General features: G+C 38.1%; 2 protein-coding genes across 2 annotated transcripts; one reads left to right on the top strand and one right to left on the bottom strand.

Annotated features, from left to right (window-relative positions):
• The first annotated feature begins 792 nt into the window (after positions 1-792).
• LOC108214457 (alpha-mannosidase 2) lies at positions 793-7,106 on the top strand. The gene is made up of 4 exons (XM_017386454.2): positions 793-1,588; positions 1,784-1,933; positions 3,294-3,326; positions 3,785-7,106. The coding sequence occupies exons 1-4, from the start codon at positions 1,031-1,033 to the stop codon at positions 6,515-6,517; spliced, it is 3,474 nt and encodes a 1,157-aa protein (XP_017241943.1). The 5' UTR covers positions 793-1,030; the 3' UTR covers positions 6,518-7,106.
• Positions 7,107-8,486: 1,380 nt separating this feature from the next.
• LOC108210401 (uncharacterized) lies at positions 8,487-11,686 on the bottom strand. The gene has a single exon (XM_017381664.2). The coding sequence runs from the start codon at positions 11,550-11,552 to the stop codon at positions 8,898-8,900; it is 2,655 nt and encodes an 884-aa protein (XP_017237153.2). The 5' UTR covers positions 11,553-11,686; the 3' UTR covers positions 8,487-8,897.
• Positions 11,687-12,006: the final 320 nt, after the last annotated feature.

The following is a 12,006-nucleotide window of genomic DNA, read 5'->3' on the forward strand; positions in this document are numbered from 1 at the left end:
AAATTTGGCGATCAATAAAAATTGAGGTTGTAACCGAAACAAATATATGTGACGATTACCACTTCTTGAAACTTGTGCTGGAGGGTGGTGGTAATGAAAGTAAGGATAGCTGAAATTAGGGTTTGAGTTGTTTTTACATGCTTCCGACTCGTCTCCCCCAAATTTGTCAAAGTGCCACATTTTGGATCAGATCATTACCCATATTGAATTTCAGGTATAACAATACAGATTCAAATATTGTCATTTGATCCTCCACTACGCCGGCATGTCTATACATACTATTCTCTCTAATTCTCTATCACGTGTCTAACAACGGGTTCAAAGACTTTTTATATGTCATGATCCCCACTATGATGTGATAAATATGTAATCATTTACCTCCAAAATTTGAAAATATATTTGTATTTGGAATAAACGAGGAAATAAAAATACCATTCTTTATGATCATTAAAGGGTTAAATATCAAAGTGGTCACTGAAGTGGTTAAATACCATTCTTTATGATTATTAAATACACTCATTATTTTAAAAAATTTACACGATTCATTAAATATGATTATTTTCATCATAGATCACGATAAATATTGGTGAGTCACATAAATATTTTCATCACTGAATGCGTAATTCGTAAACAAATTAAAAAAAATTATCAATTTTTATATTTTAATATGTATCCTAAAATGAAATAAAGTAAAGGATATTAAATTAAAATAAAACAACACAATATCGTCACTAAAATGAAAATACGTAGTCGTCAATACGTAGCAAAGTCTATGTTTAAGGTCTTAAAAACATAAACGGTCTGGTCTAAGAAATGGAAAAAACACACATACTGAAAGAGTGGAATTTGTTTCGGTCTTCGTTTTTACACAAGGCTGTCCAAATATTACAGGCTTCGTTAGTTTAGGCAATCTCTCTCTCTCCCTCTCTATCCAGATCTCGCTCCTCTCTCCTCAATTAACTATACACATATATAATTAGAATTCTCACTCTCTCACTCTACATTCACTGATCTCAATTTCACCGCCACCATGCCCCTCTCCAGTTACATCGGCGGTTCCAGCAACCCCCGCCGCGGCTGGGCCCACTCGCTCCTCCCCTCCACCAAATCGTCCAAGCACCGGAAAACCCGCCGCCGCGCCGCCGTGAAGGACTTCCTCACGGCCAACTTCTTCGCCGTCGGCCTCTCCGTCTCTCTCCTCCTCTTCATCTCCATCATCTACAAATACGGCGTTCCCAGGCCCCTTTCATCCCCCTTCGTCTCCGACGCTTCAGGGAGGGGTGGGATTGTTAGGCTGAAGAGCAAGGTGGCGTATCGGAAGCCGGTGGATCACGGCGGCGGAGTGGCCTCAGTGGATATAACTACCAAGGAGTTGTATGATAAGATTGAGTTCAGTGATGTGGATGGGGGGCCGTGGAAGCAAGGCTGGAGGGTCACTTATGAGGGTAATGAATGGGATTCTGAGAAATTGAAGGTTTTCGTGGTTCCGCATTCGCATAATGATCCTGGTTGGAAAGCCACTGTGGAGGAGTATTATGATAGGCAGTCTAGACATATTCTTGATACTATTGTTGATACTCTCACCAAGGTATATCTAGCTTGTGTGTTTTAATTGTTTCTTATATGTTTGTGTATGTATTGAATAACGTGATCTTGTTATAGGTTTGCTAAAGATAATTAGTCTTGATTGCCTGGTTGGTGTCTTGTATTTTTGCTAGATTGAGCTAAATTTGTTTTTATGGATATATGCGTGTGTGTGTTTTTGTGGATTTCGGTTTAATAGGATAAAAGGCGGAAGTTTATATGGGAAGAAATGTCGTATTTAGAAAGATGGTGGAAGGATGCTCCAAATGACAAAAAAGAAGATTTTACTAATTTAGTGCAAAGTGGGCAGTTAGAAATTGTTGGAGGTGGCTGGGTGATGAACGATGAGGTAATTTTTTTGTAATTTATCAATATGTCTTGTGATCAATTTATATATTTATTGTTTACGTTTCTGATTTGATATGTTTTATTTTTCCCTTTAAGGGATTACAATTCCTGTTTTTGTAGACCTGAAACATTCACATGTTCGATTTCCTTATTTTGAATTTTATTATGTTGCTCTATAAGTTATGGTGATTTGTGGTACAACTTTGAAGAAAAAAACAAGTTTGGCTGTTCACTTATAACCACTGGTGTAGCTTCAAGTCAAGTTACAGTTTTCTACGTGGCCGAGAACTGAATTTCATACACTGTATTAATAAATTATGAATCATCACTATAATAGTCATGAATTTGATTCGGATAGCTGGTGAATATTACGGTTAACCGAATGGCGAGACTCATTTACCTATAATTAGGTTATCATATCGTAGAAAAGAGGACATTAGTGTGTGCAACAGTTAAACTGTTCTTCTCTTATATTTTTGCCGGTCAGGCCCCTGTCCATCAATTTGTCGGAATGTCGTACTTTTCCAACAAGATGGGATTGTGATTGGAATTTAAATAAGTATGTGGATGAGTTTTTTCCTCATAAAGCTTGGGGGGGGGGGGGGGGGGATTGAAGCAGTAGAGTTGTTTAATCTAGCAATAAAGATGATCAAGCGTAATTATATCGTAGAAAAGAGGACATTAGTGTGTGCAACAATTAAACTGTTCTTCTCTTATATTTTTGTCGGCCAGGCCCCTGTCCATCAATTTGTCGGAATGTTGTACTTTTGCAACAAGATGGGATTGTGATTGGAATTTAAATAAGCATGTGGATGAGTTTTTTCCTCATAAAGCTTATTGTGTATGAATCAAGCATTGAAACTGCATGAAATTACAACTTATAGTGCTGTGAGCTTAACAGAAGATAAATTATCTCAGGTCGATTCTGTATGAAATCAAAAAAAAAACATTATTCGTCGTGGTCGAGAAAGAAAGGTTTTGACTCGAGTTCTGTTTACATATTAAACTTATTTTGAGATTTTTGAAATAAGTAAAACATAGTAACTGGATTGACTTCGATTATTAGTTCTCTTAGTATTGTTATTTTTTTTACAGAAAAACTCATTTAGTTTCTTATCACCATGTACTATTCATATCGAATTATTTATTTTTTAAGTGGATTGCTATTCATATTTTTAATTTCTCTATAGTAATCTCAGCTTTGCACATGTTAAACTTGCACTGAAGTTTGTGCAGAATACCATTTTGTGCTAGCTGAATTAGTCTTTGATGGTTGTTCTTTTTTTACGCCTATTATACTTATATATGCGTAAATGATTTCCTCCAGTTACCAAGTAACATTGTGGCTACATCTTTTGCAGGCAAATTCACATTACTTTGCTATCATTGAACAGGTAAATTCTGATTTCATAGTGCCCTTTTCTTTGGCATTTACTTGGGATGAGGAAAAGTTATTATTGTGATTGATGCTACTATACTCTATAATATAATTGTCCATGGATTGGCTTACATATGATTTTGTTTACATGTCTATGTAAATATAGTTCTGCTTAGTTGCATAATGGTTTCTATACAGATTATGCACATACTAGTTGCAATATCTGACAAGTTAAACTAGGCCGCGGATCATTATTATGCCACTTGGTTGTCAGGATAGTGACAAATATGTAGTTCTTTTTATCTGATACGTACAGAGCTAGTTGCTACTTGTTGGAAATAAAGGAACTCTAGTGTCTCCATTTGTGAAGTCCTTTTGCTAATTAATAATATTTAAAACCTCCTTTTGTGTTCACACCTGATGTAATTAAAAGAGATTCTGTATATTAATTAACTAAATTACAATTTGTTCCAGATAATGGAGGGAAATATGTGGTTACATGATACCATTGGGGTTATTCCTAAAAATTCTTGGGCAATAGATCCATTTGGCTATTCATCAACCATGGCATATCTTCTTCGTCGCATGGGTTTTGAGAACATGCTTATTCAAAGGACTCATTATGAGTTGAAGAAGGAGTTGGCTTTGCACAAAAACCTGGAGTATGTTTGGCGGCAAAGTTGGGATGCTGAGGAAACCACTGATATATTTGTCCACATGATGCCTTTTTACTCCTATGATATTCCTCATACTTGTGGGCCAGAACCAGCAGTTTGTTGTCAATTCGATTTCGCTCGAATGCATGCTTTTGTCTATGAGCAATGCCCTTGGAGAGAAAATCCTGTTGAGACCAAGCCAGAAAATGTGAGGGATAGAGCACTTAAACTACTAGACCAGTATAAAAAGAAATCAACACTGTACCGGACAAATACACTTCTTGTGCCACTTGGAGATGATTTTAGATATGTCACTATTGATGAAGCAGAAGCTCAGTTTAGGAATTATCAGTTGATATTTGATTATATCAACTCTGATCCCAGTTTGAATGCTGAAGCAAAGTTTGGAACCTTGGAGGATTATTTCCGAACCCTGCGTGAAGAGACTGACAGAATAAATTATTCACGTCCTGGTGAGGCTGGATCTAGTCAGATAGGAGGCTTTCCATCGTTATCAGGTGACTTCTTTACCTATGCTGATAGGCAGCAAGATTACTGGAGTGGGTACTATGTTTCCAGACCCTTCTTCAAGGCTGTTGATCGTGTGCTGGAACAAACACTTCGTTCGGCAGAAATGATGATGGCCTTTTTGTTAGGGAATTGCCAGAGAGCATTGTGCGAGAAGTTCCCCACTGCATTCTCCTATAAGTTGACTGCTGCGAGGAGGAACTTGGCTCTATTTCAACATCATGATGGGGTGACTGGTACTGCCAAGGATCATGTTGTCCAAGACTATGGTATCCGAATGCATACATCGTTAGAGGACCTGCATATTTTTATGTCGAAAGCTATTGAGGTGCTTCTAGGAATCCGTCAAGAGAGAAATGACCAATTCCCATCTCTGTTTGAACCAGCAACAGTGAGATCTAAGTATGATGCCCAACCAGTTCACAAAGCACTTGGTGCGCGTGAAGGAACCGTGCAGTCGGTGGTTCTTTTTAATTCGCTAGAGCAAACAAGCAATGAGATCGTGATGGTGACAGTTGAGCGGCCAGATGTAACTGTGTTGGACTCAAACTGGACCTGTGTTAAAAGTCAAATTTCTCCTGAATTGCAACATGACAGTAGCAATATGTTCACAGGGAGGCATAGGGTTCATTGGAAAGCTTCAATTCCTGCAATGGGGCTGCAGACATATTATATTGCTAATGGGTTTGTTGGTTGTGAGAAGGCCATACCTGCTAGACTAAAAGTTCATGGATCTGACCATTTACCTTGCCTTGCTCCATACACTTGCTCTAAAGTAGAAGGCGACACAATTGAAATTGGGAATCATCGTCAGACTCTCACCTTTGATGTCAAACTTGGATTATTGCAACAGGTGACATATAAAGATGGTACCAAGAGTGTTATAGGTGAAGAGATTAGCATGTATTCCAGTTCTGGAAGTGGAGCCTACTTATTCAAACCCAATGGTGATGCAAAACCTATTATTCAAGTTAATGGACATATGGCTGTCATTGAAGGCCCGTTTATGCAGGAAGTTTACTCTTATCCTAAAACAGAATGGGAGAAGGCCCCTATTTCTCATAGCACTCGAATATATAACGGTGATGATACTATACAACAGTTCTTTATTGAGAAGGAATATCATGTTGAACTTGTCGAATATCAGTTTAATGACAAAGAACTGATAGTTAGATACAACACAGATATTGATAACCAGGGGATTTTCTATACTGATTTAAATGGCTTTCAGATGAGTAGAAGAGAAACCTATGATAAGATACCTTTGCAGGGAAATTATTACCCGATGCCTGCTCTTGCGTTTATGCAGGGTTCTAAAGGTCAGCGTTTTTCTGTTCATACACGTCAGTCATTGGGTGTGGCTAGTCTTAAAAATGGGTGGTTGGAGATTATGCTTGACCGTCGATTGACAAGAGATGATGGGCGTGGTCTTGGGCAAGGAGTGTTGGATAACCATCCGATGAATGTTGTGTTCCACATTCTTCTTGAATCAAACATTTCCACCTCAAATCCTACTTCAGACCCTCATCCTTTAAATCCATCTCTTCTCTCTCACCGTGTTGGTTCCCACTTGAATTACCCATTAAATGCATTTATTGCCAAGAAACCACAGGAAGTCTCTGTGCAGCCGCCGCCAAGATTTTTTTCTCCTTTGACAGCCTCTTTGCCATGTGACTTGCATATTGTAAGCTTTAAGGTTCCTCAGCCAATAAAATATTCTCAGCAGCTTTTTGAAGACCCAAGATTTGCTATAATTTTTCAAAGACAACAATGGGATACTTCATATTGCCGAACAGCCAGGTCAGATTGTGTAAGTGTCGCTGATGAACCTGTAAATCTGTTTAACATGTTCAAGGGGCTTGTTGTCCTAAATGCAAAAGCGACATCCTTAAATCTTTTGCATGAAGATACAGAGATGCTTGGGTACGGTGAACAATCAGAAGATATTGCTCAAGACGGGCATGTTCTTATTGCCCCGATGGAGTTACAGGCTTACAAATTAGATTTACGACCCAATCAATGACTACAAAGCGTCGGGTGTCTGTTATTTTAGCCCCAATGACTTGGTTTTGCATTGTCCAAATTAGAGGAGAATCGACATATATTGCAACAGTGTGTAGTTGTGTTTGCCAGATGCCGAGTAAGGTATTGACGTGTTCCATTTAAGTTGAAGGGGCACACTGTGGGTGCAAAACCCTCCACAATCTCACTTGAGGAAATTTTGTTGCTGTTTTGAACCTAGAAAGATGGGAAGGCCATTTATGTTTAAAGCTCCTCTTTTATACAGTTCTCTGGTGTACGCCTTCCCTCAATGGTAAAATCTATACTAGTAGAAAACATAATTGGTTGACAAATCCTTCAGATCACAATATACCAATGTATTGTTAACATTTAGATAAATAATGTCTAGTGGTCAATAGGATACTTTTTTCCCTCCATGGAGGATGTATTACCACATGTGAGTTGCAACTGAAATAGCTGTATGAAGTTCTTGTCAATCTTTTAACGGGATTCAGGAAATGTCAATCCTGGTGAGATTACATTCTGGAAATGATTTAGTTTTAGCTTGCAATTAAATTGTTAGTCCTGAGGTCGAGATTCAGTTCCCTCTCTGTTTACCTCTTGCCATGGGTTCATTTCATAGCATGCCGAGTGGATATTTGCTCTTAAGCCTAATAATTCTGCCATTTGATGAATGTAGCACTTGGTTTTCGTTGCAGACTGCAGTAGCTGTTTTGAGGTTTGATTATGAAACATAAATCTGCGAGTTATTAAAGTGCTCGGCTCAAGCACCGATATGGCAATATCTTTGCTTTAAATGGCTAGAGTATCTAATTTTTATTTTATTTTGCTACTTTACTTTAAATGTATCCGTTGCTCTTTATGTAAGAGTGCTTTTCTGTCTCTGATTGTCGTTACGCGGAGGATACCTGAGTATATTCCTCCAATACATTATCCTCTATCTATTTGCCTTTAAGAATTAGCGCACAAAGTACAAAATGTTGTTCGTACTAAATTCTACAATTGGACATCACTTGAGGCAAAAATTTAATCTACTGTTTTTTTCTTAATATAACTTGATGCTTATTATCCTAAATTAGATGGAAATATTTAATATATAAGATCCCAGAGTCTGATCCCAAAACTAAAACCAGGTTTAACCAATTATTCTTTTTATTTTGGTCGTGTTTCAGTAGTTTTGAAGGGGATTAAGGAAAAAGAATGACTTTAGCTACAACTTACATCAGAAATGTAAAATCGTGAAGAAAGTGGCTTGCTATACGGCACAGCAACGAGTGCATTCCTTTTCCCTGAAACATGCAATCAGTAACATTACTGCATTAACCAGTTGCTCAATCCTTAAGTTTTGTTCACTTTGAGAATATAACAAGAGAAGATTGAAATGAAAAATTATCAAATATTATGGAGAATGAAAAATATATGAGAAAATAGTGAATAAATACGGGTGAGTGTAAATTTTTAATGACCAAGATCATATGAAAAAGTGACGAGCAATTTTTAAAAAAAATTTGGGTTAGATTTTTAATTCAAATAGTTTGAAATAGAATAATTAAACGACGAATGAAAATTATATACAATTTTTTCAATCACTCTCAATTTAAACTACTCTCTCCATCTCATATTATATGTCTTGTTTTGACTATTGAAAAATCAAGTTAACTAAACTTTGATCACAAATTACACGTACTATCCAATTTAAAAAGATTAAAAAGTTTATTTTATTAGAAAGTATACCTAATCCCCTTCAATATCCATTTTTCAGATTCTTAAAATAATTAATAGATTTTCTTTAATTAATGATCAAAGTTTGATCAGATTGATCTCTTAATAGTCAAAACATGACACATAATATGAGATGGAGGGAATACAATTCTTTTTTTCATTTGCCCCATACTCTGTTTCATCAAAGTGAGCACCTCCTTGCTTAACTAAGCTAAACAAAATTCTCCTTATCTAAGCTCTCCAAAACGTATACAAAAAAATTTCTGTTATCAACTCCTTCAGTATACAGAGTCCAATCAATTTGGCTAAATTTTAGCAAAATATAAAGCTTCAAACTAGAAGCCAAGTGTACAGATATAATAATTATACAAATTGGTTTAAATGCCATTCACGTATCAATGTATCATCTCTAATTTCTGCCTCTTTAGCTGGTTCTAGTTGATGCTAAATAACGAGTTCTTGCATGTCATGCTACTGTCTTCGAAGATCCTCTAAGAACTGTTTATGTTCCGTGATGATAAAGACCCACATAAAGTGGCCGTTTGTAGCATTACGTTCAGTGTCAGCTGATCCCATTCGGTTCTAAAACAATGAACATCCAACTTTAAAGCCTCTCAACTCTTTATGAAGTTGCTTTCTATAAAGACAAATGTATTTATCTATCTATCCTTCACACTTTCTACTTGTATAGTTAGATCCTTAATTCCTGCTTCATGCAATACATCTGATACCTGTGCCTTGGCTGTATCCTTGTCTGTTTCAGTTGAAACGTGAAGACGGACAGTCCCCACAACATCATCGTTGGTAAAACTCCAGATATGCAATTTTTGAATGCCACGAACTCCCTTCATATTTACAACGTCCCTTATGGCTTCTTTAAGATCATGTTCATGCACTTTAGGGATTCTTTGCAGCAGTATTTCAGCAGAGTTCCTAAGCAATGGTATCACAGAAGATACTATCATTACGGATATAAATATTGAGCAGATAGGATCTGAAGCAAGCCATCCCTTGTACTTTATTAGAAGAGTTGATATAACCACCCCGACACTTCCCAAGGTGTCAGCCAACACATGCAAGAAAATGCCTTCCATGTTGTGGTCAATATGGCGATGTTGGTGCTTCTGTGTTGTCTCTTTTTTAGGTTCTATATTTTCTAAACCAATATTATGAGGATTCCCCAAGGCACCATTTTGAACGGAGTCATTTACAGAGAAGCTTCCGTGTACATTAGTGTCGTGATGATCATGGTGCTCATGCTGGTGCTGTCGACAGTCATGGTGCTCATGCTGATGGTGTTGGTGATGACCATGGTGCTCATGCTGATGGTGGTGGTGATCCTCATGGTGCTCATGCTGGTGATGTTGATGATCCTCATGGTGCTCATGCTGGTGATGTTGATGATCCTCATGGTGGTCATGGTGGTGAACATGATTGTGGCTATGGTCATTATGGTGGTGACTGTGATCATCATGATGCTCATGGTCATTATGGTCATGATGAATTGTATGGCCGTTAGAGTGGTGGTTCCCATCACCATGAACGTGATTATTGTCACCATTGGAAGTATGGCCTGATTTCTTATGGCTCTCATGCAGTACATTCTCTTCTACTATTCTGTGAACACTCTGATTATTTTCAACATGGTTATGTGAGTGATGGTGATGGGAGGAGTGGGAGTGGGAGTGGGAGCATGATGCAGATCCACCATGGGCATGATGATGCTCCTCATGGAAAAATATTAAACCAACCATATTTACAAGAAGACCTCCAATGGAAACTGTCAATAAACTACTAGTTGAAATTTCTTGAGGGTCCAAGATCCTCTCACAAGACTCCACCACAATCAAAGCCCCAACTAAAACCAAGAAAACAGCATTAACATATCCTGATAGAATCTCAAATCTTCCCCGTCCATAGTTAAATTGACTGTTTGCTGGCAACCGTGATATATATGAAGCATACAACCCAATCGCCAGTGCTGCACAATCGAATAACATGTGACATGCATCTGATATCAATCCAAGACTATTGCTCATGAACCCAACAACAAACTCCACAACCATATAACCGGTGTTGATCAAAAGAAAAAGTGCAATCTTACGTGATTTTCTCTCACTCCATATATGCCGGATGGGCTTCATTATAGAGGTAGTAAGTGATTCAGAAGACTCCAATCCTAATTCAGTATATTTCGAGTAGAGAGGGTTTAATCCCTTGACAGCAATTCCAACCAACAAACCGCAAATCAACAAACCAAAAAGAGAAAGCTCCGAATAATAAAACAATTCCAAAACAATCGTACATATAAACGTTACAACAAACTCTCCCTGGAAATCTTTGGAACTCACTACCTTATCATCAGTATAGTTCTCACTCAAAAGCACTCCGAATACTACAGTATTTGCCAAAGGCCATCCTAAATCTCCAACTAAGATACTATCTCCCTCTACCTCAAACACAAACATACTAATAACCGCAGGAACAAAAAGCACAACTGTCGTGAAAAACAATGAAACCAATCGAAGCTGTTTCCGACTTAATTCCCTAACATTCCCCCAATTCATCGCAACTCTTTCATAACACCCCAAAAATCCACATAAAAAAGGCAACAACATAGGCCAAATCCTAATACAATTATCATTTGGCATAAACGAAAACCCATACTTTTCCACATTTACTGAAGAAAAAGGAAAACATTCAATTCTATCCCAACTAATAGATAACAAAAACAACCCACAAAACAACGCAATAAACCCACGAATATTACCCGTCCCAACCGCAGTTCGAGCTCCAAAGTTCCGATCTTTACCCTCTGCAACAAATCTTGCAACCACATTCCCCGACATTTCCGCAAGAATCAAAGCAGCAGTACCACAATACTTGAGAGCCTGGAACCTAAGCAGAAAAACAACAGCAAGAACCAATGACTTAGCAAACAAAAATCTGAGCTGTGATTGGTTGATTTTGGGGAGAGAAAAGACGGAATTCAAAGAGAAGAGGAGAGAGAGTAGGAGAGAGAGGAGAGAGACGAGAAAAGAGAAGGGGAAGAGAGAGAAAGAAGAAGGGGAGGATTTAATAAAAGGGAGGAGAGAGTAGAGAGAACGCAGAGAGAAGAGGAGGAAGAAAAGTGAAGAAAGATTTGATTTTTTAGAGGAAGTGCGGCGGTATTTGGACGGAGTAGGGGTGGGAGTGGTGGGTGGGTAAAGTGGGTATTGTGATTTTGGGGTGGTGGGGAAAATGGGAGTGGTGGCGCGTGGGGGAAGTGAGATTCGATTGGGGCGTTGATGGTGGTGGTGGTTATGATCAGCCATGGGGTTCTTGAAATTGTTTAGAGTGAAAATGGACTCAAGAGGAATCGTATGATTCAAGTGAACAAGTTTTTATTAAGATCCGATTTGTCTTGTTGGGTTTCGGGTTGTAGAAAAGACCAGACCGAAGACTTGTCAAGGCTTGATTGGTGTTGGTTTGTAATGACAAATTTATGTATTTTTTGCTTGACTTAATAGGTTGACTGACCAACTGATGGGCAATGTGATATTGATAAGCAGCCATAGGACGCGTAGAATTTTGGAATGGTCATTTGATTGGGCTTGCCATACATGGCGATGGCCTGTATTACTCTATCTAATTTTGGCTGGGCTTCGGTCTTTTCTTTCACTCGTGGTATCAACAGATACATGGGTGTCCGCCCGCGCCACATAAGATAAACCAAACATATTCGGTATATGATAGAGAATAAAATATACGTAGACAATGTCTCTGCTT

The sequence above is a fragment of the Daucus carota genome, chromosome 3, assembly GCF_001625215.2.
Source record: "Daucus carota subsp. sativus chromosome 3, DH1 v3.0, whole genome shotgun sequence".
In the NCBI taxonomy this organism is placed as follows: domain Eukaryota; kingdom Viridiplantae; phylum Streptophyta; class Magnoliopsida; order Apiales; family Apiaceae; genus Daucus; species Daucus carota.